The sequence below is a fragment of the Brassica napus genome, chromosome C1, assembly GCF_020379485.1.
Source record: "Brassica napus cultivar Da-Ae chromosome C1, Da-Ae, whole genome shotgun sequence".
NCBI classification, from domain to species: Eukaryota; Viridiplantae; Streptophyta; class Magnoliopsida; order Brassicales; family Brassicaceae; genus Brassica; species Brassica napus.
In genome coordinates this window covers 7,423,391-7,449,068 of record NC_063444.1, presented here as the reverse complement: position 1 = coordinate 7,449,068, position 25,678 = coordinate 7,423,391, and the positions used below count along the sequence as shown (strand labels likewise).

The 25,678-nt window shown below is 32.6% G+C and overlaps 6 protein-coding genes and 1 pseudogene across 11 annotated transcripts; 6 read left to right on the top strand and 1 right to left on the bottom strand.

The window, feature by feature from the left end:
• Positions 1 to 88: 88 nt before the first annotated feature.
• On the top strand, positions 89 to 2,678 carry LOC106375604 (adenylosuccinate lyase-like). Of its 2 annotated transcripts, XM_048745480.1 has the most exons (9): positions 109 to 382; positions 472 to 624; positions 705 to 740; positions 849 to 1,211; positions 1,285 to 1,506; positions 1,588 to 1,848; positions 1,930 to 2,031; positions 2,099 to 2,167; positions 2,256 to 2,678. In XM_048745480.1, exons 1-9 carry the CDS (start codon positions 194 to 196, stop codon positions 2,472 to 2,474), a joined length of 1,614 nt encoding a protein of 537 aa, XP_048601437.1. In that variant the 5' UTR covers positions 109 to 193; the 3' UTR covers positions 2,475 to 2,678. The 2 variants fall into 2 exon arrangements, with proteins under 2 accessions (XP_013671010.2, XP_048601437.1); XM_013815556.3 differs by lacking the exon at positions 705 to 740 and having other exon boundaries at positions 89 to 382; positions 813 to 1,211.
• Positions 2,679 to 2,827: 149 nt separating this feature from the next.
• LOC106372993 (ras-related protein RABA1e) lies at positions 2,828 to 7,935 on the top strand. The gene is made up of 2 exons (XM_013813236.3): positions 2,828 to 4,264; positions 4,828 to 7,935. Exons 1-2 carry the CDS (start codon positions 4,044 to 4,046, stop codon positions 5,276 to 5,278), a joined length of 672 nt encoding a protein of 223 aa, XP_013668690.1. The 5' UTR covers positions 2,828 to 4,043; the 3' UTR covers positions 5,279 to 7,935.
• A 236-nt stretch (positions 7,936 to 8,171) lies between these two features.
• On the top strand, positions 8,172 to 11,992 carry LOC106374313 (protein DMP4-like). The gene has a single exon (XM_048745482.1). The coding sequence runs from the start codon at positions 8,389 to 8,391 to the stop codon at positions 9,061 to 9,063; it is 675 nt and encodes a 224-aa protein (XP_048601439.1). The 5' UTR covers positions 8,172 to 8,388; the 3' UTR covers positions 9,064 to 11,992.
• On the top strand, positions 11,476 to 11,992 carry LOC106375678. Its single transcript, XM_013815651.3, has one exon. It carries the CDS (start codon positions 11,597 to 11,599, stop codon positions 11,840 to 11,842), a length of 246 nt encoding a protein of 81 aa, XP_013671105.1. The 5' UTR covers positions 11,476 to 11,596; the 3' UTR covers positions 11,843 to 11,992.
• An 829-nt stretch (positions 11,993 to 12,821) lies between these two features.
• On the top strand, positions 12,822 to 13,933 carry LOC106374344. Its single transcript, XM_048745483.1, has 3 exons — positions 12,822 to 13,078; positions 13,399 to 13,511; positions 13,742 to 13,933. Exons 1-3 carry the CDS (start codon positions 12,952 to 12,954, stop codon positions 13,823 to 13,825), a joined length of 324 nt encoding a protein of 107 aa, XP_048601440.1. The 5' UTR covers positions 12,822 to 12,951; the 3' UTR covers positions 13,826 to 13,933.
• Positions 13,934 to 13,982: 49 nt separating this feature from the next.
• Positions 13,983 to 14,914, bottom strand: LOC106372992 (annotated as a pseudogene).
• A 7,219-nt stretch (positions 14,915 to 22,133) lies between these two features.
• LOC106375676 (transcription factor TCP2) lies at positions 22,134 to 24,781 on the top strand. 5 transcript variants are annotated; one of them, XM_048745478.1, is made up of 4 exons: positions 22,150 to 22,329; positions 22,431 to 22,601; positions 23,130 to 23,228; positions 23,443 to 24,781. In XM_048745478.1, the coding sequence occupies exon 4, from the start codon at positions 23,469 to 23,471 to the stop codon at positions 24,543 to 24,545; it is 1,077 nt and encodes a 358-aa protein (XP_048601435.1). In that variant the 5' UTR covers positions 22,150 to 22,329; positions 22,431 to 22,601; positions 23,130 to 23,228; positions 23,443 to 23,468; the 3' UTR covers positions 24,546 to 24,781. The 5 variants fall into 5 exon arrangements, with proteins under 5 accessions (XP_013671102.2, XP_048601435.1, XP_048601433.1 ...); XM_048745479.1 differs by having other exon boundaries at positions 22,204 to 22,329; positions 22,498 to 22,601; XM_013815648.3 differs by lacking the exon at positions 22,431 to 22,601 and having other exon boundaries at positions 22,134 to 22,329.
• The last annotated feature ends 897 nt before the right edge of the window (positions 24,782 to 25,678 follow it).

The window sequence follows — 25,678 nt, the reverse complement described above, 5'->3', positions numbered from 1 at the left end:
GAAAAAAACATAATCTGTAGCTGTAAGCGTAAATACGTAGAGAAAACAGGGGTAGAAATGAAATTTACAGAAAAGCGCCTGATCTGAGTTTAATCAGAATCCCCCTAAAACCCTAAAAAGCTCCAAGCTTTTCACTCCCTTCGTCGTCGTCGTCGTGCTTCTAAGCTTGAATCCTGAGATCTCTATCTTGCAAATGGAGCTCAATTTTTCTTCCAAGGCTTTAACCAACAACAAATTCCCTTCTTGCGGCTTCACACCCACCACCGGAAAACTCTTAAACCCATCAAAATCGCTCTGCTTAGCTTCTCACCACCCGATTCCCACAGTTTCATTCTCTCTCTCTTCTTCTGCTGATTCTCTCAAGCTAACGACTTCAAGAAAGGTAATCTAGTCGTGGGTTTATGTCGAAACGCTTCGTTGTGGATGTAATCTAATTGTTACCCAATTGGCGAAAAAATGGATACTCTTCAGGTAATAGCAATGGCTGCAGGAAGTTCAAGAGACTTGGAGATGTCGAACTTAACGGCGTTATCGCCTCTGGACGGACGTTACTGGGGGAAAGTCAAGGACTTGGCTTCTTCCATGAGCGAGTTTGGTTTGATCTACTTCCGAGTACTTGTCGAGGTAGTTTACTTCTTGTGATTGAACGTTCCTTGTTACTACTAAGATTCATTGATTGAGAAGAAGATTGTTTTTGTATTTAGATCAAATGGCTTCTTAAGCTATCAAGAATTCCTCAAGTCAAATGGCTTCTTGTGATTGAACGTTCCTTGTTACTACTAAGATTCATTGATTGTTCTTGTTTTGTTTAGATCAAATGGCTTCTTAAGCTTTCGAAAATTCCCCAAGTCACCGAAGTTCCAAGCTTTAGCAAAGAAGCTGAGGTTTACTTGCAAGGCATCATCGATGGTTTCAGCATGGACGACGCTTTGGAAGTTAAAAAGATCGAGAAAGTGACCAATCACGATGTCAAGGCCGTTGAGTATTTCTTGAAACAAAAGTGTGAATCACACCCAGAGATCGCTAAGGTTCTTGAGTTCTTCCATTTCGCTTGCACCTCTGAGGACATCAACAACCTTTCTCATGGTTTGATGCTTCAAGAAGCGCTTACTTCGGTTATACTCCCATCCATGGATGAGCTCATCAAGTCGATCTCTCAGATGGCTAAGGAGTTTGCGTATGTCCCCATGCTCTCACGAACTCACGGACAGGTAAAAACCTCTAAAGACAAGACCTTCGCCTCTTTGTTGAAGAAATGTTCATGGTTTTGATTCTCTAATGCAGCCAGCTTCTCCTACAACATTAGGGAAAGAAATGGCGATTTTCGCTGTGAGGTTAAGTGAAGAGAGGAGATACCTTTCAGAAACCAAGATTAAGGGGAAGTTTGCAGGTGCTGTTGGGAACTACAACGCTCATATTTCAGCTTATCCTAACATCGACTGGCCTCACGTTGCAGAGGAGTTTGTTACTTCTCTCGGTTTAACATTTAACCCATACGTCACTCAGGTATATACTATATAGTTTTTATTATCTTCATTAACTTTTTCCTTGTATATTATCACTGAGTGATTGTTTCTCTTTTTGCAGATTGAGCCTCATGACTATATGGCTAGGCTTTTCAACACGATCAGCCAGTTCAACAATATCTTGATTGACTTCGACAGAGATATATGGAGCTACATATCTCTAGGCTACTTTAAGCAGATAACTAAAGCTGGTGAGATCGGATCATCTACAATGCCTCACAAAGTGAACCCTATTGACTTTGAGAACAGTGAAGGGAACCTAGGGAAAGCAAACGCTGAGCTTACTTTTCTCAGTATGAAGCTTCCCATTTCACGAATGCAGGTTTGAGCATTTCTCTTTTTAGTCTGTGTCTTTGCTAGAGCAATGTGTGTGAATATAAGCTAAGCCTGATAAAATGTGCAGCGTGACTTAACCGATTCAACTGTGTTGAGAAACATGGGTGGAGCTTTAGGGCACTCTCTTCTAGCTTACAAGAGTGCGATACAAGGAATCAGGAAGCTTCAGGTATTATTACCGTAAGTCCTTAGAAAGGTTTTCACTTGTCATAGACTGAGAATGTTTCTTGATGTAGGTTAATGAAGCTCGGTTAAAAGAAGATTTGGATCAAACTTGGGAAGTTCTCGCTGAACCGATACAGACTGTAAGTTTTCTACTTGACTTTCTAGTCTTTTATAACGTTCAAGCTACCTCCATGTTCATGGAATTGTCATGGTGTATTATGATAAAAGGTGATGAGGAGGTACGGTGTTCCAGAGCCGTATGAGAAGCTGAAGGAGCTAACAAGAGGAAGAGCTGTGAATGAAGAAAGCATAAGAGAGTTTATCAAAGGTTTGGATTTACCTGAAGAAGCAAAAACTCAACTTTTGAAGTTAACTCCACACACATATGTTGGTGCTGCTGCTTCGTTGGCTTTGGCCGTCGATGAAGCTCTGCACTTCGGACATTGATGATGATGATCAAATTGGTGATAAGGTGTAGTGTTGTATTATTATTATGTCTCTTTTCCAAATGAATGGGGGAGAGTCAATTCATAGATGGATGACTTTTACGTAGTCGTTTGAACGGTGAGAATAATCTTGTACTGGTGTTTTATGTTTCCTCTTTCAGATTTTGACATCATCGATTAATTAAATTCGCTCTCTTTTGATTTAGTAGTCCTGAATTATAAGGTGTGGCCCTGTTTATTTATGAATTATATCGTTCAATGATACTCCAACCAATAAAAAAATATTGGTATAAGTAGACAATTTAAGTTTTGTACAATACAGTAAAATTAAAACCAACTTATATGAATATAACAACTTGATATTTAAATCGATTGAACCAAATAAACAAAATAAACCGACTAATTACAATATTGTAATATAATTATACATAATTACATATAATTAACAATATATATAATTTATTTTATTGATATGTAAGATGTTGATTTTAGTAATTTGTTTTAAGTTAAAAGTTATTTTGTTGTTCTTATTTTCATCAAATGAAATCAAATATAACTTTTGTTGATAGTGTTAAAATTAGTTTTTAATAATATTATGATATTACTAACTTTGTTATTTTATTTTATGAAAATTATCATAATTATTAAATTTTTACTCTTACTAATTATTTTTAATAGTTAGTTATACAGAAAATAATATATTTAAAAGTTAGAGAGACTTCTAAATTATATATACAAAAATTTACAAAGTATTATAAAAGATAAACATGGTTATGGTGTTGTGGTATAAAATAGAATTAACCGAAAACGATAGTATATAAACTGAACCAAGCCAAAATATATGTGATATTAATTTGATAGCTAATTTTTACAAGTTGAGATACCAAAAAGTAAAAAGCAAACCAAAACCGAACCAAAATTCCAATTAAACACCTCTGCAGGTCATAAAAAGAAAATTTGTTACATTAGAGTCAAATGATGTGCAGTTTACAAGTTGAACATTTTCTTTTGATTTGAGGGGTTTATATTTTTTATAGGCAAGTGTTTATGGTACAAAATCTAGGCAAATATGAATGCAAAGAGTAAGGAAACAAAATTGCTAAATAATGTTAAGAAATTTTTTTTGTCATATTCACAGCTTTGATATGTAATATTTTTTTCATTGTTACCATTTACATGGACACATGTTATCTTAACATCTACTTCATATTTTAATTGTCTTTTACAATAATATCTTAAAACATTAATTGAAAATGCCATAAAATCAAAACAACAATTTATCACATACCATACATAACCTCTTCTCTAATATCTTCCTACATATTGATATCCTTTAATTTATGGAAAAGTTTCCGAGTGATTTAAATTGATCAAAACTATTTATATTGAAGAAATATTCTTTGGGAGAGTACAGAGCCGATTTTGGTTCAACCAAAGATTTTACAGTTTGCTCTAATATTAAAACTATTAGTTCTTGTTCTATATTTTCATATCAAAACTATTTACATCAACCAAAGATTTTAGTTCTTGTTCTATATTTTCATTTTTTGGGTTTCTGAAAAAGTCAATAATGGGAGAGTACATAGCCGATGAAGACTACGACTATCTCTTCAAACTAGTCTTGATCGGAGACTCCAGCGTCGGAAAAACAAACCTTTTGTCTCGATTCACCAAAAATGAATTTAGTATCGAGTCAAAGGCTACCATTGGTGTCGAGTTCGCCACGAAAAGTGTTCATGTCGACGAGAAAATCATCAAAGCTCAGCTTTGGGACACCGCCGGTCAAGAAAGGTAAACAAAATCCTCGTGATATGTCTGTTTTTTTCCCTCGGTGTTCTGTTTTTTTCTTGGTTATGTGTTGTTTTACGTCGGTTAATAATTGCAACATGACCGAACCAAACCAAAAATGTTTATATTTTTCAGTTTATCAAATATTGTAACCAGTTAGTTTGTCATATACTGTAAATAAAATCGTAACTGATTTTAGTGTAATTTATTAAACCAAAATTTGTTAAGAGTTTTAATATTACATATATGTAAATGAACCAATATCTATTTATTAAAATAAAGAATCAATATTTACTTATTTTGGTATTAAAAACCCAATATACCAAAGCCAAATTAAAATATTACAAACCAAATTACAATGGTTTTATCTGGTTCAATTTCCATTAAGCTTGTACATCTTGTAGGGCAAAGCCCAAACCATTTTAAATAACTCTCCTAATGAGAAGACCCTTTCAAAGGGGAATTGAATTCATGACCTCTTGGATACCTACTAGATATGCTTGTTCTCTTTATATTGTTTTTCTCCAGCTTTGTAATTGAGCAATTGTGTGTTTGTTGTTATATAGGTACAGAGCAATCACGAGTGCATACTACAGAGGATCAGTGGGGGCTCTTCTAGTATACGACATAACTCAACATGTAACGTTCGAGAACGTTGAACAATGGCTCAAAGAGCTTCGTGACCATACCGATGCCAACATCGTGATCATGCTTGTTGGAAACAAAGCTGATCTTCATCACCTTCGTGCAGTTCAAGAGGACGAAGCTAAATCTTTCTCTGAAAGAGAGAACATGTTCTTTATGGAAACATCTGCTCTTGATGCTACAAATGTTGAGCAAGCTTTCACTCATGTCTTGACTAAGATCTGTCGTGTTATGAGCCGTAAAGCTTTTGATGGCACTGGAGATCCGACGTCTTTGTCTAAAGGACAGACCATTGATTTAGGTAGCAAAGATGATGTTTCTGTTGTTAAATCATCTGGTTGTTGCTCAGGCCGAGATTATCTGAATTTATAGTTTTGGGAGGGGGTAGGGTTTAAAGTTGGTTTTACAACACAAACCGACCACAAGAAAATGAATTGGATAAGACTATTCTAGTCGTGAAACTAAAATGAATGTTAGACTTCTGTTATAGCTTTTCTAGAACCGAAGTAAAACCACAAGAAAATAAACATGTTATACTTTGTTAAGCAGTTGAATCTTTATTAGGGATATATATCTAACATCAGGAATTCTAAGGGACATTAACTAATATATAAAGGGTTAGGGTCAATCCACTAATCACCAATTGGTTTTAAATTGAAAACTCATAATTAAACCTGAATTTAACATGGTATCAGAGCCCAAATCCTAAATACCTTAAACTCCTAATTAAAATTAAAATTAACCCTTCTGACCGGGTATAAAGGTTATGATTAACCCTTCCAACTGGGTATAAAAATTGTGTTAAACTCGCTCGACCGAGTATAAATATCCTAAAGTTCCGAAATTTCTGGCCGATGAGAGCCATCATCTCGAGGAGGGGTATTAGGGATATATATCTCACATCGGGAATTCTAAGGGACATTAAATAATATATAAAGGGTTATGGTCAATCCACTAATCACCGATTGGTTTTAAATTGGAAGCTCATAATTAAACCCGAATTTAACAATCTTGCTTAGTTTTGTATTTATTGATTATGGATTTTGTTGCGAACAAACATATTACTGACCTCTCAATCCTAATTATTAGTTTAACGAACCACATTTATTCATTTGATTTCTGTTTAACTTCGATCCTAGATTTCTCTCAAACTCTCTCTCCCTAATCAATCTCTCATGTGTAATCAAGAAAGTAAAGACTATATAGAAAGACACAACATTGTTTATCCGGTGTTCACCACACTCTTCCAAGATGGAGAAGCTGCTATATACTCACCGGGCCGACTCTCTTACGGCAATCCATCCACTGAACCCCGGTGACCCTGAAACTTGAGCCACCGTACGGATACAAAGTGTTTCTTCTTCTCTCTTTACAACTCTATCTCAGCTCATCTCATTATCACCAAGAGACTGAGACTTATAAACACGCAAAAGATAGAACACATGTCTTCATCCAGAGCTACTCCAATTGAACCGGAAATAACCAGAGCAGTCAGCTAAACCAACTGATAACCCGAAACCTCTGAATCCTCTAGAGTCTTTGTATCCTCAAGTATTAGTGTATACATCTTGTCTATATTCTTCAGTTTCGTTATAAAATTTAATACATGTAAAAAATAAGAGATGGCTTAAGCAAAGTCATTCTAAAACAAACCTGAAAATGGAAGACTTGGTTATGAATTCTTGTCAACACACGAGTAGCTGACATGAACTGAAAGTTAAAACTACGACTTTAGTACTAACAAAGTCAAGAGACGGAGAAACATATTTATTCATAATGGAACATTACTGAATCGCCGATTAGTAATCTAGACATTATCTAAAACTTAGATGTTTCTACTTTATTCAATAAGTAACTGTACAAAATACAATTTTCTATTTTGGCAAACTTTTGTACTCATAAAAAAAGCGTATATAATACATATACCACATAAAAGCACACAGAGACCAACGTGAAATGAAAGGATAAATAACATGATGATTTGCTAAACCCGAAAATAGAAGAAAGAAGATCTTCCTTGTTCCACACGGAGCTAATTTAGGTCCACCGTCCAAATTATGACAAAATCGTTCCTTCCAAGTCTCATGTCATCAATAACATGAGGATTTTACATGACGATTTTTACTGTTTCGTACACTTGCCAATCATCATTGTATTCATCTTTAATTCATGCTAATATATAGTACTTCTAATATATATACAGTATAAGTTTATGATGGGCTTTTATTGCTGAAGAACTGTAGCAAAGCGAGCAACCGAACAATGATCGAGCTAAGTGTATCCAAAACCAGATTCAAAGATAGAAAATTATATGAATATTGAAAGAATATGAAAGTTGAAAGTAAATGGCATAAATAAACTAAGCAGCGGTAGTTTAGTGATAGGGTGGTTTGAAGCAAGACGTAAATCCATTGGTTTTAGGTTTTATTCTTATGGGGAACTAATGTTGTTTGTCCAGCCGAAAATGAAGCCATATTTCAAACTTCATTGAAATTTTGAGACTGAACTAACCGTTCGATACTATTCTCAATCTCAAGTTAGGCTTACGTACGTCCATATAGTCTTGGTTAACAAAACAATTAGTTGGAGTTTCTGGTACTAAATGGCCAATTCTTGAGTATTCTTATTTTCTTCGTCCATTACAATATTTCAAGAATTCAGAGCTTTTTTTTCAAAAAGAACAAATTGTAATAACAAAATATGTAAGTTGTAACGTGCAGGTCTCAATGCGTGTCTTGTATGCCTTGCGTATACTGACGTTAGTTAAAAACAATGCAAATAACTTTATTTTCTAAAGGAACCAATATAAAGGTAAAGGAAACGAATATACGTGGTTGACTAAGCACTTTACGTTTTACATTTTATACTGAATTATTATTTATCTATTTGTTAGCTAGACCTTACTTGACCTCCACGATGGATCCTTGTGATTATTAAAAGAAATTATGAGATAATGCAAAGGTTCTCACACACGCAAATCTTTTCATGATCAATGTTATTAATCGGTCGATCAGATCATTCTTATTTACGCTCTTCTCGTTGACATTTGACACGGTTTAAATAAGAATCTCTCCAGGATTTTACGAAAATAATCAAATATATTTGACAAGGTATAAAAAAAAAGTTAACAACATGGAGAGTTGTTCATACGAAATTACTCGTCAAACTCACACATGTCAAGATTCTCCCTATAAACCTCAAAAACTAATATATAAACGCTAAAACGTATCAGAATATAAATGATTATCTTGAAACAAAAATACCTCTCTTAAACAAAGATTAAGGGTGTTTCAAGAACATCCTTCACTTGAAGTAAACAAAGACTTGGGTTTGGTCTCAAAGGTTACTTGCAAGGCATAATTAAAAAGCGTAAAGAAGCTTTTCTCTCACCTCTCTTATATAGCCTTTACGTACTTGAATCTCATCATTAATCTTTCTTCCATCAGAAAAGATTTCCCCAAAATCAGAGAAAAGCATAGAGGATGAACAAAGGAAAAAGCTTCAAAGATATGGAGATCAATGTTGTTGATGAAGATCATCAAGGAAGTGCTCAAGAAGAGATCGAGAAGCCACTTCTAGAAGAAGACAAAGACTTCCCCGATATAGAAAGAACAACATGGATACAAAAGGCAATAGGTCAAACGTTTCAAACCACAGCTCATTTAGCTAATCTCTTACCAACAGGAACGGTTCTAGCGTTTCAACTCTTATCTCCAATTTTCTCAAACGGCGGTCAATGCGATTTGGTTAGCGAGATCATGACATCGGTTCTGGTGGCAATATGTGGATTCTCTTGTTTCATACTTAGCTTCACGGATTCTTACAAAGACAAGAACGGTACTATATGCTACGGGTTTGCAACAGTCCACGGGTTTTGGATCATTGATGGATCGGCAACGCTTCCCCAAGAGTTATCTAAGAAATATAAACTAAGGTTTATAGATTTTGCGCATGCTTTCATGTCGTTATTGGTGTTTGGTGCGGTGGTTTTATTCGATCGGAATACGGTGAATTGCTTTTTTCCGGCACCGTCAGCTGAAGCGTTGGAGGTTCTCACGGCGTTGCCGGTAGGCGTGGGGGTGTTTTGTAGTATGTTGTTTGCATCATTTCCCACAACACGCAATGGTATTGGTTTTCCAGTTCCTGGTAACAAATGATTTTAATATATTTTTATTTATTTGTAATTTATTCTCTATGCTTTAACTTGTTTGATCAAGATTCTTTCTTTTGATGTTCACTTTGAAAAGACATTACAAAAATCATGTAAACGTTTCTAATAGAGATGTATGCAAGTAATCATAATAAACTCATAATTTAATGTAAATAACATTCGTGAGTAATATATTATTTTACGTATTTTTCAAAATATGTAATATGTATGATTGATTAAAATGAATTACATCATGAAAGCCCATTAAGATAAATTTATTGTCACAATGCAATACCCCTCTCACTCCGTCGTAGTGGAGAATGTGCAGAAGGGATAGTCGGAAAAGTAAACTATCTGATTCCCATCACATAAAATGAGATTTAATTCAAAAAAAAAAAAAGTAATTTAAATTACCTCAAATCGCCATCTCAGATTAAGCACGTCTCCGGATGGACCATCCCGACATGGATCATCAGATCTCTTAGACAAGGATCTGGCATAGCAGACTATTTGCTGCTGTATTAGTTAGGCAACTAACTCTCACGAAACATTCTCGTGAAGCCGAGAGGGAGATATTTAATCTCTCCTTCTCAATCGGGTACCAATATGTTGCTCGAACCCTGGTGCGACGCGTTTTCGTGCTGAGTCACTACCACTTTGCCTTGGTTCGAATTGGTGTCCACATATCTAATTGTTTAATATTTAACTAAAAGTCTAAAATGTAGAACTTAATTTTCGGTTTAATCCGGTTGGATATAAAAGATTCTCAGAGCCAGAGTCAAGTTGTTCACGTACACACAATTTTTTTTTGTTCTGATTCATCCGCTGTTTGATCACATGGAAAATGATGGAAATATAGTCAAACCAGTTTATCTTTTCTAGTATATGATCAATGCTTGTGCTGGCTTGGGAGTTAAGAGATGTTAACGTAGGAAGAAAAAGCCAATGCTATATCAGCCGGTTCTGTTCTTCAATTTGCCCATGTTTTATCTTTTTCACTTCTAAATTCATCAAAAGCCTTTTCCAGATCATGGCAAAACGCACAAGAGCTCCCGCCCACAGCTCCGAAAAACCGACCGTCCATGGTTCGACCCTCTTCCTCTGCTACCAAGTGCCTCTCAGATGCATCTTGGAATGCTGCTAGGGAAGATGTAGTTTGGGTTGGGTTTCTAAGGATGCATCTTCGAACTCTTGTCTTGGGTTCGGCTCTTCTCACCGCATGTTTAGTTGGCTCAGCTTTAGTGGCCGAAGCGCTAGCGGTAAAGGCAGCGATGTCAGCTGCCATCTCATTGGGACACCAAAAGCTGGAATGCTTTTCGGACTCTAAGGGTCTCGTGTCTCTCCTAGTTAACAAGGGTTCAGCAGTGGAAATTAAAGCAATTTCTCATGATATCTGGTGTCCGACCGGCGCATTCAACATATCTTACAACTTCTAGAAGATACACCGGCTTCGAGGGTGTGCAGACCAGGCGCATTTGCGCAGGGTCCCACTTTTATTCATCAAATTTCTTTTAACATTTAAGGCCCTGAATTTTTGAAATTTTGTAAAATAGGTCATAAAATTTAATATTATACATAAAATTCCAATAGAAATATGTTGGCTCAGGGCCCAATTTTAAATTGAGCCTGCCCTGGCAATACACAGCAGTACAACACCACACCAGTGAAGCATTGTTAGCTAATTTTCCAGCCGATGCAGCAGCTACAGCGGATAAAACAGACACGGAATAAATTAGCGACATCAGCATCTAATTTTCTACGTCTTTGGCAATCTATTAGCTACTACTTTGGCTTTTGTCACTGTCATTTTTGTCTCCTTCACGGTATTTTTTTTGCTGCTAGGTGGCGATTATAAAACGAACAACACTAAGTCATATTCATTGATGAATCCGGTTAAGTATGTGTTTGGTTAAAGGAAATTTTGTTTCAAGTTGACCAAAAATAAAGAGTTATTTGTTTCTGTATAAAATACTTCTAGAAGTTGTAAGATATGTTGAATGTACCAAATAATTGAAAATATTAAATATGTCATGTGTATCTCGTCCACGTAGAGATACACTTAACCAAACAAGACTTGTATACTTCTCCGAAATTTCGTCTCTCTTATTGTCATGTCGTATTCCCCGTAACTCAACTTGTGAGATTATTTGGATATTCTGGAGTATTTGTTTCTTCTTTCTTTGTTTTTTTGTGCTTGTTTCTATGCATCACCAAATAATAGAGAAAATTTTGTCGTTACTTTTATAATCTCTAACTCTGTCAATATCAAAAAATGTACGTACGTGTGTAGTCATACAGGCCACTTGCTTGGACCAGAGACAGCCGTTGATCCATCAGTCCATTTTCTTTATTTTCTTAAAAACTTCTTTGCCAAACAAACTAAAACCGTGTTTCTGTAGCAGACTCGCCGTGCATTAGAGTCTATATATACACCAAGAATTCTCCATTTGAGATAACTTCGAAACCAAAACACTTTCATTCACGACTTTTCTCTTTAAACATTTTCAAGAACAAGAAAATCTTAACACTATCGAGATATCATGGTAAGATCAGAATTAGGAAGAAGGAGATCTTTATCTGGAGCTGAGATGGCGCCGGCGGCCATGATTTATCGCCGGGGATGTTCAATGATTCCGACACTAGAGACCATTTTCGAAGAAAGGTCGGATGATTCAAAAGTCATCATGGGACAAGGACACCGTCTTTTACTTCTTGTTCCGGCGATTATATCGGCCGTCTCATGTGTTTTGTTGTTTAGACATGACCGTGTTGTTCGATTTTCTTGAACATGTTTACAAACATACATACATATAAGTTTTTCGATGTTTTGTTTGGAAAATGTATAAGCAGAAGAGTTAAATTCTTATATATAATCTTTTGTACTTCATTTGTTCACTTCAGTCTCATATATGAATTATAACATGTGTTCTAGTGCTCATGAGTTCTAAATATTCTTACCAATAAGAAGATACTGTCTTAACATGGCCGAGTTTTTGACAACGAATTCATATGTAAACACACATTTTCTAGCAAAGAGAACCAATGGAGAGTTCTTTGTTATTAACAACACACCCAAATTACAACTTAAAGAAGCAGCAATCAATAGTCTTTGATAGTCTTGTACAAGAAAAAGTACAAAATTATTGAGAGGAGAAGAGGTAGAAAGATGACAATCCGTTTTGGCGCTTGAACTGCAAAACTGTCACATCCTTCTTCAAAAATAGTCTCCAACTTAGGCTGCGAACTGCTTCTCGACAATCGTCTCTGCTGAATCCGATGAGATAATGAAGGTGCCACCTCTCCCCATGTTTGAATAAACCTCATTTCATTCGCCATATAACGATGCAGTTTTAAAAGTTTTGTGAAGAAATATAAGTTTTCTTGACGTCTTGTAATATGAGCAGAGAAAAAAAGAAGAAGATTAAGGTGTTGTGTGTAAGATCTGATTGTTGGTTTATATATACATAGAGAAGATTAAGAAGACTTTACTACGGTTATATAAATATGGTAAAATGTCAAATATCTAAAAATATAAAGACACCAGTTAGTCTCTTAACAATATCTTGTGCCAAACTTAGAAGAGGTTCAAGACACACCCAGAATAAAATAAATCAACTATACTATTTTTAGGTGTTTTCTTTACAGCAAAATCTAGTTATACTAAATTTAGATGTGAATTCTATTATGCAGTCCGCTATAGACTAACACGTACATTTGTAAGAAAATTACATACTCAGATATTTTAATTATATTTTATTTTTGTCAAAAAGTATATTTCAAAGTTACATCATGGTGACTGGTGAGTGACAAATGGAAATTGAAGGTTTACATTTATAAACAAAAAGCAAAAAAAAAAAAAAAAAAAAAAACTCTGTGAGAAAAAGAAACTCCTTCAATGGCGGAAGAAGAGAAGCGAACTACACCGGAACCTACTCGTCCCTCTCCGCCGGAACCTCCATCAAAACCCGAAGATCCCCCGCCGGAAACACCTACTCCGCCGGCTACATTCGATCCTACTCGAAGTAATTCTCTAATTTCCCCCAATTTATTCTGCAACATCAAATTGATTTCTAGGGTTTGCTTCCTACTTCTTAGCTTATGCGATTAATTTCCTCTCCGCCATTGTTAATTGTACCCAAAGGTCGTTCCTTTTGCTATTGGGTTTTCGAAAGATCGTAACTTTTGCTTTGATAGTTAGAAGAGAATCAGATCTGCAATTGATTGATTAGAACATTCATTAATGAATCATTCACCAGCTTGCTCTGTGTTTTTGCCTCTGGTCGTATTGATCTAACTAAAAAATGCTTTCCTGACTTTCTCTTTCTCTCCGTTGTTGTGAAAGTGGTTGGGATCATCAAAAGGAAAGCTTTGATTAAGGATTTAGCTGCAGCTTACCAGGCCGAGTGTCTTGCTTATTGCCGAGAACTTCTGGACCTCCAAAAGAGAAAGGACGAGGTTTGAACGATCTTGTCTCCTCTCTCTTTTCTTTATGAAGAATAGGACCACTAGAGCACGTTTAATTGTTTCTTCTTATGTTCCCATTGTTTTTGTATGAACTTGTTAGCATACATGTTTAAGTTGTAAAAACCAGTGTTTGGGATTGAAATTGGTTAAACTTTGGAACCAAATTGGTGTTGTAACTTGTAACCTGTGTTGATTTTGCCCTTTCTTTTTTTTGTGTGCAGCCGTTTCTGGACACAAAAGCTACAGATGATGTGAGAAAAGAGACGTTGAGGACTTCTTCCAAACGAGCTAAGAAAAAACGTTAAATATGAGAAACACTTGTATGATGCTTAGTTCTACGATGAGTAATGATGTTGATAGACCGGTTCTCATATTTTTAGATGGCAGTGAAAAAGCTTGAAAATTTTATCTGATTGTTTATCTAAGTATTTACGCATTTACAAGTTGGACTAAATACATCTCTTAGCTAAAAGTTAAAATCCGGTTAACTGGTCTGAGACTATCAATCGCCTGATGCTTTGCCTTCAAACAGAAACTTTTAAACCAGTTTGTGTCAGGAGCAGATACAATCATAGAAGACTGGAGATGCATCGAAGCTGCTCTTTTCACGAGCTCATTTCGAATGGCTATGTTTGAAGAATCCATTTCCAAACCGGCCTTGTGATTGTAAAGGAACAGTGTTGGTGGTGAAAAACAACGAACCAAAGCCATCGGAACTCGAGGTCAGATCTTTCAATCTCGTGTACCAGAGATCATTGACGTCGAAGATAAAGAGGAAGGGTGGTTTCTGTAAACATTTTAAAACCTTGTCTCCATATTCGTCCTAGGATTTAAATGTTGAGGAAGCTAATGAGTTTAAGTATCTTCCGATAAGGGTGGACATACAAACGGCAGTAAATCAAACCAAATGCACTGAAATTTTAGGGAATATAAACAATCTAGTAATAAATTTAGTAAAAAATTTAAACAAAATGGAAACATATGTTTATAACGAAACTATCATACGAATTGGACACAGTTTTAATGAGTTTTATATGAATTAGAAAGTTTAATATGATTTTTGTTAAATAACTCTAGAATCTCACATAAAATTATGAGATTTAGATTTTTTTTTGTAACTAAGAAACTATATCCATACATTTTAAAATCGTTTAAAACTTTAAAAATTCACAATTTAAAATATTTACAATAACAGTGTATTTCAGAATTGTTTATGAAATGAAAAGTTCAATAATTGTATACTTGAAATAAATTTTTAAATTTAACATTTTAATATAAATCACCTCAAAAATTCAGTTAAATTACATTTTCTTTCTTCTCATTTAATTAATTATTTTTGGCGTCATTTTGTCTCCTTTAATTGTAGTATAATTTTAAACCTCAGGTGGAAACATGACTTAGAACTCACTTTAACTAAGATTATATATAAATTACATAGATGTTGCAAAAAAACATATGGGTGTATATTGTGGTCCTTCCATGATTGATTGTTAGAGATATAACCAATAAAAAATCAAGTTTAGTTCCTAGACTAGTTTGAAGTAATTTACATGGAATGGGTAATACTAAATTAATTATTGTTAATCTAATAATAGAAAGGTAATATACCTCTGGGTGGACCTATTTTCCGAATCACAATTAGAGTTTATTCCATTTAGAGCAAGAAACTTAATGGACAAAATTAATCATGAGTCATGACCCACTAGATTCATTAATGGTCCATTTTAAAAGGACATCAACTTCACTTATATTTTAATGTCTCTAATAATTAATGACATACTTGACCCAGTTATTCATGATAATCTCTAAATCAATTTGGAATGGTGTTCTCTTTGATTTGGACATTTTAGAATACAAAAATCCTTAATTTACGAAAATTGTAAATCTGGTTTAGTTCGAATTTAGTTTCACTATTTAAATATATATACCAATTATTGCACTTAAAATTTTTGTTCGATTTTTTATTTCAGAAAAGAAAAGAAAGTGTAGTTTACAAAAAAAGTGTCATGAAATAGTTAACATGTTTTATTTTTGCGCAGGGCAGTACGTAACGCACATAGTGGCAAAGACCAGAAAATAGTACATGTGCAGTAAAAGGCTGTTTATAAAATCATAACATCACATCACTAACTGTGGTCAAAACAGTACCACTGCATTACGAATCTAGTAGGATTCAGATCATGCATTATTTTTTTTTTCTATTTGTTTATAATAGGTTATTTAGTAATTTACCAATACTCTAAATCTATTCCTTAAATATACTAATGTAACCCTTTTTTTTTTGACAAAGGGCTTAAAATAAATAAATATATAATGTAACCTTGCAACATTTTCATAACTGTTATTATACTTTCTCGAGTTTAAATAAAAAACTTTCTCGAGTTTAGATAATTAATACAATTTAGCTTTATATATTTTATTGAGGATACCATAATTAAAAAAAAAGATGATGTATGTTATTTTAGTTTTGTTTTTCGCATTTTATACTATCACAATCAAAGTCGGTCATGGTATAGTCAAATGAAACATTCGACTAATGCCTTTTTTTAATTATAAATAAAGATCTCTAAGTTTGTGAAAAAAATTCACTAAAACTCTTAATAAATTATGTATAGTCTCCAAAATCTAAAAACGAGGTTATGATTACTATAATGTGTTTCTTAACAATTATACATTTGAAAATTTATCTCTCTCTTACACACACAAAAACAATATTGTCCAATCTAGTAACAAAAAGTCACATCACTTTTCCATAGCAATGCATATGGTTAATTTCTTAGTTTTTTATTTAATATGTACATTCGGCTAATTCACCTAACAAATTACATAATGAATGAAAACTAAATCCTTATATTGTACTTGTAGTCAATAAGGTTGATACCAACGAACAAAGAAGAAACCAAATTCTAGGTTATATACTTTGTTGTATATACCTTATTAACTTTTTTGTTGTGTAGATTAGGAATGTAGTTCATCAAAAAGGAATTGGAGCATCAGAAGCCGAAGAGAAAAAAAAATAAACACGAAAATATAATAGAGATTAAGCAGAAATTTGGGTGACCAAGAAGCAGACACGTGCAATGGTGTGGTAAAGGAAACAGTGATCGAGAAGTCAGCAAGTCTCCGTTAAGACAGCGACACGTGCTCTCGACCCCGTCGTGAACCACTTGCTCCTCCTTTTGCTTCGTTTATTCTTAATCACTATTATTAAACTCCACAAATCATATTTAACCATCGCATATTAAAAGTTATTCACATTGCGAGTGCAAACAAACGTTTAATTATTCTTTAGTTAATGTATACGTGAGTATGAGCTAAAGTGGTGTGATGTGGGAATAGCCGAATATGGGTCTGCATTCTTGATCAATATGATTAGCTAGTTGAAAAAGAAATATAAAAAGTTTTTTAAAAGAAAAAAATACGTAAATAGCTTTCAGATTCCTTAAATATTATACGTTTCCTTTCCCGTAATTTAGTCATTTCTATTTAAAATATTTCTCTTTTTTTTTATTATATGTGTATACTTTGATGATTGCTTATCTCATCTGATTTGCATTTATTTAAATGTGATTATCTTAATTTAGGCTATAAGTATATCTATGATTGCTTATCTGTGTATGAATACATATGCATGTTGCATAAAGGAGTATGTTATAAGTTTATTTGCAGGAATATAATGTTGAAGCTAAATATCATCACTAAGTTTTGCAAATATGAAGGAAAATGATTTTTATATCTTAAATGTTGACGTAAGTTTTGACCATACCCAAATTCAAAAGTTGGTTCAATGTATTCTCCGATTCGGTAGGGTAGAAACTCAGTAAATCAATACTCGACATATTAATAAACATGCTAAATTAATAAATTTCACTAGTTATGGGTTTAATGAGTTAAATATGACATAATTCGATAAGATAACAAAATAATATATTTTTAAAAAAATAATGTAAATATATAAATATTCCACTATAAATAATAACTAATGTATATAAGTTTTATATAAATATAAACAATGTATTGTATGATCTGGTTTTTTCACATTGAAATCTATTTTTACTTTTCTAATTTTTTTCTAAATATATTGTTGCTAGTTTGTCATTTTACACCTAAAAATGCATCTACATTACATTACATTACATTTTTAATATCTCAAATTATCAAATAATAATAACATCAAATTTGTTTCTGTAAAATTTAATCAATAAATATACCGTAAATCAAGTATTTTCTTATTTTTACATGAAAACGTACTTCGAAATATATAAATCTAAAAAAAAAGAAAACTAATAATTATATAAAATAATAAATTATCAAAGTAGCTGACAAAAAAATCATTATCAAAGTTCCAACTTTATTAATTTATAGAATTTTTACTATATGTTGTGATTACAATACATAACTTTCATGAGTTTATTTGCATAAAAATAATGTTGAAGCTAAATATCATCACTAAGTTTTGCAAATATCAAGGAAAATGATTTTTATATCTTAAATGTTGACGTAAGTTTTGAGTCTTTGACCATACCCAAATTCAAAAGTTGGTTCAATGTATTCTCCAATTCGGTAGAAACTTAGTATATCAATACTCGACATATTAATAAGGGATAATTTGAAAAATACCCTATTTATGATTTTAAATTTGAAGAATACATTTTTGATTTTTTCTTTTTGAAAACTGCACTTTCTTATATGTGAAAAGTCATTTATATCCAGATTTTGTTTTAAACTAAAAACTAAAAACAAAATTAAAACAATAAATTATTTTGTTCTGAGATAAACACAATTATGAAATAAATACATGTTAATAATTTAATTCATGAATAACTATATGATTTTTGGATTCATGTATGTTTGGTTGTTCGCGTATTAGAATTGTTTTTAAAGTTAAATACAATCGACAACTTAATGTGTAGTTGGATCACAAAAACTTAGACCACTACGTTATAAACCAGAACCTGCACAAATCCCTATTGTTCATTCTTATAGTTTGAAAATGTTAATATTTTATAATTCTTAAAATGATGAAACAAGCGTTGTATTCCATGAGAAGCTACAGTTCATTTTGCTTGAATGCCTTAGGGATCTTAAAGTAGATATATGGAATTGTAACACATTCCATTGATGACTTGGTTGGAAGTGTTACGTATGTGACTTTTCATGAGTGAATTCTTCTTATGCTTCGAAATTGCTCTTGATTAGGATTTGGGGCTAAGTCGTTCGGAGGTGGTGCTTTGATGTTAGATCGTGTTCGGTGTTTCTGTACAAGCATTTTTTTTTATCAAAGTTATATATGTTCAATTGTTTAATTCATGAATACATTGTGGTTATTTTGGTTCGTGTTTGTGTTGGTTTGCTTGTATGCTTATATCTGGGAGCTTTGTTTTTGTGTATAAAACAGATTTACTCTGTTTTTCGTGAATAAAACAGAGCTCTTTCTTGTTTCATTAGCTGTATAGTTTTGATCAAAAGCATAGTATCCTGCAATAAATTAACAAAAAGCATAATAATTTTCAACAAATCCACCATACAATGTCTGTTTCTCTAAGTTTTGAAACACGTAGTTGATGCTGCCATTGAAAGAGACGATTTCGGCGAAATTAGAAACGAGAATATACCATGCACAAAAAAAAAGAAACGATAATATAGAATAATTTTAAAATAGATAGACATATATATTGGATAGTTTAGTCAATTTACATATACACGAGCGTAGTTTTCAAAAAAATTAAATAATAGTAGCGTAGTTTTCAAAAAAAATAAATAATAGTGTAGTTTTCAAATTAAAATCTTATATTGATGTATTTTTCCAAATTTTCCCTATTACTAAACATGCTAAATTAATAAATTTCACTAGTCATGGGTTGAAAAAGTTAAATACGACATAATTTGATAAGATAATAAGATAATATTTTTTAAAAAAAATTATGTAAATATATAGTCCCACTTTAAACATAAATAATAACTAATGTATATAAGGTTTATATAGATATAAACAATGTATTGTATGATCTGGTTTTTTCACATTAAAAACTATTTTTACTTTTCTAACTTTTTCTAATATGGAAAGAGAGGAACAACAGAAGACATAATGTTCAACCCACTACACCGGATATCTTGTTCAAACAACTAGATAGACTCATCAAAGATACTCTCCTCGCAAGAAGATTAAAGAAGGGCTGCTCCACTCTTTTATCTCTTTGGTTCTCTTATGGCTAATAGGTTTTCTCTTCGGATTGACAAAAACGTTAACTTCTCTGGCTTTTTATCTTTTTTTGGGCCTCAGGAGTTTTAGGCTTTTAAGCTTATGTAACCATGTTCTTTTGGTAATATAATTTACATTTTATCAAAAAAAAAAAAAAAAAAAAAAAACTTTTTCTAATATATTGTTGTTAGTTTGTCATTTTACACCTAAAAATGCATCTACATACATTACATTACATTTTTAATATGTTAAATAATCAAATAATAATAACATAAAATTTGTTTCTGTAAAATTTAATCAATAAATATACCGTAAATCAAGTATTTTCTTATTTTTACATGAAAAACGTACTTCGAAATATATAAATCTAAAAAGAAAATATAAACTAATAATTATATAAAATAATAAATTATCAAAGGAGCTGACAAAAAAATTATTACCAAAGTTTCAACTTTATTAATTTATAGAGTTTTTACTATATTTTGTGATTACAATACATAACTTTCATAAAACTTTGTTAATTTACCGTAGCAAATGATGACATAGATAATTTATAACTTTGTCATTTTCCATATTGTATTATTTAAAATATTTATTATATTGAAAACTAATAAAACATGTTCCGGTAAAGTGACCATTCCAGTTAAACTATTTGATTTGTATGACCACTCAACCAATCTCGAATTCGACAATCTGATTACGACGCCAATCTACTACGAATATTACGGTGCATGGTCTTATCCTTTAGTTTACTTCTGTACTGTTAAAATAGAAATCATGACCTTCTTTGATGTGTCATTTTTTTCACTTGGATCATTCCTAAAAAAATTATTAAATTTTACATAACTTAATTATAATATCTTTTAATATTTTTTATTTTATTTGAAATACTAATAAATATTTTAAAAAATGTCTAACAAAATCTTTCAAATATCTTTTAGAATCATTTTAAAACATATTTTCGAAATTAGTAAATTAAAATTTTAATCATCACAAAGTATAATTAGAAACTAAATTTTAGTTTTGATTGTAAATAAAAATTAATAATTATATAAAATACCTTTAATAATATTTAATGATAATAACAGTTTTAAATTGATTTAAATTTAAAATTAAATTTAAGAAATATTTTGAAAGATGTTTTTAAAAAGAATATTCATTTCTATTTGTAATTCAAAGACAAAAAATACTTTATCTATTTAGCACTGAAATTATGACTTATTTCATATGTGTTTTTTTTTTAATTTAGAGCATTTAGAAGTCATACATTCAAATGCTTTGACCATATATCACAATTAATTTACACATTTGATCTTTATTTATATTATATATATAAGACTTAAGTTTACTGTTATTAGAATTTATGTATTCCCTTGAGTTAAAAACCAATTTGGTTTATTATTTAAACAACTATACTAAATTGGTTTAATTAATCACAATTTACCAAATTTTGTATTATGTAGGTTCAACTTAATTTAATTTCCACATATATTTCAAATCTAAAAATAAAACAAAATTATGTAAATCAGCATTGTTACATAATAATGCTTTTCAAAATAAAATTTGTTACAAAAATACAAAATTTATAAATTTTATAGTAATAATATTATACACCACACAAATATTATTATAAAATTAGATAAGATATAGCACCAATTATATTATTGATTTATTTTATTGTATAACCTAAAATATTTTAGTATTAAAGAAAATTCACACTGGCGTGCTGGTTCTAGCAGATGATTAAACCACAAACCCCAAAATATTCTTAAAGTTGATCTAATCATATTAAACAAATTACAATAAAGTTGTATAAACTAATTATGCGTGATGGTAAGAGATCACCCAAACACCAACCAACCACACAAATTACCAAATAAATCACATTTATTTCGTTAATGTAATGTTCTTGCACTCTTGTATTTTTGTTATTTAGTGGTTAAAGACCAAAATTCTGTGTGGTCCAAAATGTTAAATTATGTGTGGAAGTTATTAGAAAACACCATATTAAAAAAACACCATATTTTTCTAAACTTCTTAATATTTTCTTAATACTTTCTTTTTATTTGCAGATAATAATTTACCCACATCGATGGTTTATTTACCTCTCACTGAATTGATTTTGTTTTGTACCACATTATTTTCTCAATTTTTGTTGTTCACCTTTTTATTTTCTCAATTTCACTAAAAGAAAACTCCATAGCATGTTAACTGCTGTTGTCTGTGTTTAATGCCAAATCCAGACAAAAAAATTGATCCCTTTAATAAATTATTAAATCCATTTAAATTAACAAAAAGTAATCAAAATTAAATTTAAATTCTAAATAGGAACTAATGCCAAGGACTATAATTTAGTTCAGATATTTTATAGATGATGAATGTGGCAATCCAGTGAAAAGGTCATGTAATAAGGGGCAAAAAGGGGAATAAAGATACAAGACTGATTTCTCTCTCTCTCCATCGGATCATCACTCCTTTAAATCCCCATCAAAGAAATTCCAATTTTCTCGGATTTTAATTTCTAAAACTATTTCTTCTTACAATCCCTAAAACCCCAGTACTCTTTCACGCAACCTACTAAACTCAGCTCAAAGCTCATCTGTTTCTGTAAGTCTCAAATTCTCTTATATTCACTAAAGTTTCAATCTTTCCCAAAAAAAAAACTTAATCTTTATCAGATAAAGAACTTTAATTTTGTTATTTTTCAGTCGTGATTCTGAAAAGAACAATCATAGATCCATGACTCAGAATTCCTGATGAGAATTTTTAAACCAGGAAAGCTAAATTCAAATTAGAAAGAAGCGTTATGTCAAGCAAGAGAGCTTTGACACCTGTTTCATCTAGAGTCCAACGATCTGCATAGAATCCAGAACACTACAGTAATAATGATTTCCCTTTTTAATTTAATTTAATTTATCTTCTTGTTGGTAACCAAGAAACAACTTAATTGATTAGTATTTGTGTACGAAACACCAAACTTTTAAATATATCATTGAACTCGACTCCTGTAATTTTTTGTCTTGTTATCTTTAAAGTTTCCATTGATAATCGCTTCAGCCGAAAGTTGCTGTTTCATCAATTTAGTAGCTAATTTATCATTAGCTTCTGATCTTCCTTGTAGCTGTTCTTTGATTATCTTTTGCATTATCAACTTTAAACCCATTTAATCAAAATCATCTTTTTATTTAACCTGCCTGTCAGATCTAGAGCATATCTTCGAATCAGAATAGCTAATATCTTAATTATGTACATACGATGAAAGTCTTCTCTTAAAAAAGTAGATAAGGATGTAACATATGATATATATATGTAGAGATTTGTTCTTATGAGGAGATTTTATTTTAAAAGGTAAAATTCTTATGATGATGAGACTGTTTCTTAGTTTTTGTTTCGTCTTCTTATTGCAGGGCTCGTGGGCTGAAATTATTTCAGACAGCGCTTTTGATGACTCTGCAACAGCTTGCAGACAAGCTTAAACGAAGCTGTATCTACTACTGACTTTGATGGTGAAATATCGAAAACCCTAAATTAAAAGAAAGAAAAAAAAAAACCAAAACTTTTTAAATTGTTTTGTTTTGGCTTTTGTTTTTTCCTCTGAGTGTTTTTTTTTTCACCATCAATATTCAATGCTTACAAAATACAGTGTGTAAACAAAAACCAAAAAAAAATTCCTTCTTTAAATCCTAAAGTCTCGATTTTTAAATTGTTTTGAGGGAAAAGCTTTTAGGCATGAGATTATTGGTGAGATGTTTCCTAAAACCGGAGATGATGTTATAATTGGAGATCTGATGAAGACTAACAATGGAGACGTGGTGGATAACAACAACAACAGCAACCGGTTAAGCAGGTGGCATCACAACTCTTCCCGGATAATTAGGGTTTCGAGGGCTTCCGGTGGCAAAGATCGACACAGCAAAGTCTGGACTTCCAAAGGCCCACGTGACCGGCGTGTCCGGTTATCAGTCTCAACCGCTCTTCAGTTCTACGACCTTCAAGACCGGTTAGGTCTCGATCAGCCGAGCAAAGCCGTTGAATGGCTAATCAAAGCTGCCGAAGATTCGATCTCCGAGCTTCCTTCCCTCAACAACACGAATTTCCCGATGACCGATGACGAGAACCAGAATCAGACAGTAACTGGTGCGGCTAAATCGGCTTGTAGTAGCAATTCGGACACGAGCAAGAACTCTTCCGGTCTGTCTCTTTCGAGATCGGAGCTAAGGGATAAAGCTAGGGAAAGAGCTAGAGAGAGAACCGCCAAAGAGACCAAGGAGAGAGACCACACTGGTTCCTTCACCGATCTGTTGAATTCCGGTTCGGATCCGGTTAATGTAAACCGGCAATGGATGGTTTCTTCTTCATCGCCTGCTCAAATGGAGTATTTAAGCTCGGGTTTGATACTCGGGTCGGGTCAAACCCATTTCCCGATTCAAACAAATGCTCACCCTTTCTCCGATCATCATCATCATCCTCAAGAGTTTTCCTTCGTTCCCGACCATCTGATTTCTCCGGCAGGATCCAACGGCGGTGGAGCATTCAATCTTGATTTCAACATGTCGACGACCTCCGGCGCCGGAACCGCCGTGGCCTCCGCCGGGTTCAGTGGTTTCAACAGGGGGACCCTTCAGTCCAATTCATCAAATCATCATCAGCAGTCTTTTCTCGCTAATCTGCAGAGGTTTTCATCATCAGAAGGTGGTGGAGGTCCACAGTTCTTGTTCGGTGCACTGCCTGCAGAGAATCACCACCCCAACAGTCACCAGTTTCAGCTTTATTATGAAAATGGATGCAGAAACTCAGACCAAAAGGGCAAAGGCAAGAACTGATGATACTGTTACCATTTGCATCTTTTGTTTGAGTATCTTTGTTTTCTTTCTTTCTTGCTTTATCTATCACCCAAATGTCAAATCTCGCTCCTCTTGGTTTATCTTTGGGATCATCATCCTCTCAATGTGTGCGTTAAATCTGTTTGATATGATGGTCTAATTTGGAAATCTTTTCAGATTGGGTTTGTATTTTGTAATGTTGTATTTGTGATAATAGCATTTTGTTTGTGGCTTCATAATTCTAGTTTTATCATTTCTATTGAGTTTTATTGTTTTTGGCATAAACCGTAGAGTTTATTTTTATTTTCTCTTTAGTTAATTGTTATAGTACAAAGATCTATTTATTGGTATTCATGAAACAAGTATAGGTCAAAGACTCAAGGTCATAGGGCGATCCTTTTAAGGGTACTAGATTGAATCAAATCAAATCAAATAGCAGAAGTAAAATTATCGATGGATCCTTTTAATGGAGAGACATCAGTCTTACAAAAATAAATAAAAATGGATGTATAGAAATATATAATTATAGATAAAAATTGATATGCAGAAATAACTCAATAATTTATATGATAGATAAATGAAACTAAAAAATTAGGACAATGACCATTATACAGTGAAGAGAGTGAAAATTAAAATGATTTGTCTCCTGTTATGCTCTATGTTTGGTTCCCTTCTTCCTTAGCATCTCTCATCTCTTTCTTCCTGTCTCCCTCTCTCTCTCTATATGCATTGGTTGATATATATCTATCTATATAATAGTATATGATACATCTTCCACATTTTGACAACTGTTCTCTTCATCAATGGCTATTCCCAAAATTTCATATTTTTGTTATGATCTGTTTTTATTATTGTAAGTTTTAAAAACTTTTCATTCATGTGCTGCTTGATCTTCTGCACCCACATGGGTAGCCTATCTTTTAGGGTACTAGACAAAGTATTATTTAATATATTCTTTTAGTTGTTTTTTTTTTATTTTAGCTTTCAACTTTTGTGTGGTTTTGGGATTTAGAGTAAAGCTGGGTTACTTGTGTTTCATGTTTTCTGAGGATTTATCATGTAAAGGGAATTTAAAAGGATTCGTTAGAGTAAAACTTTCAAAAGAGAGAAGGACTATATGTTGAGCATTTGCT

Excerpts from the sequence above, each read along its gene's own strand:
- LOC106372993 (XM_013813236.3), top strand. The coding sequence starts at position 4,044 with ATGGGAGAGTACATAGCCGATGAAGACTACGACTATCTCTTCAAACTA. Across the intron at positions 4,265-4,827 it reads GACACCGCCGGTCAAGAAAG|GTACAGAGCAATCACGAGTG; the intron begins GTAAACAAAATC and ends GTTGTTATATAG.
- LOC106374344 (XM_048745483.1), top strand. The coding sequence starts at position 12,952 with ATGGCGGAAGAAGAGAAGCGAACTACACCGGAACCTACTCGTCCCTCT. Across the intron at positions 13,079-13,398 it reads TACATTCGATCCTACTCGAA|TGGTTGGGATCATCAAAAGG; the intron begins GTAATTCTCTAA and ends TTGTTGTGAAAG. Across the intron at positions 13,512-13,741 it reads TCCAAAAGAGAAAGGACGAG|CCGTTTCTGGACACAAAAGC; the intron begins GTTTGAACGATC and ends TTTTGTGTGCAG.
- LOC106375678 (XM_013815651.3), top strand. The coding sequence starts at position 11,597 with ATGGTAAGATCAGAATTAGGAAGAAGGAGATCTTTATCTGGAGCTGAG.
- LOC106374313 (XM_048745482.1), top strand. The coding sequence starts at position 8,389 with ATGAACAAAGGAAAAAGCTTCAAAGATATGGAGATCAATGTTGTTGAT.
- LOC106375604 (XM_013815556.3), top strand. The coding sequence starts at position 194 with ATGGAGCTCAATTTTTCTTCCAAGGCTTTAACCAACAACAAATTCCCT. Across the intron at positions 383-471 it reads AGCTAACGACTTCAAGAAAG|GTAATAGCAATGGCTGCAGG; the intron begins GTAATCTAGTCG and ends GATACTCTTCAG. Across the intron at positions 1,507-1,587 it reads TTAACCCATACGTCACTCAG|ATTGAGCCTCATGACTATAT; the intron begins GTATATACTATA and ends CTCTTTTTGCAG.
- LOC106375676 (XM_013815648.3), top strand. The coding sequence starts at position 23,469 with ATGTTTCCTAAAACCGGAGATGATGTTATAATTGGAGATCTGATGAAG.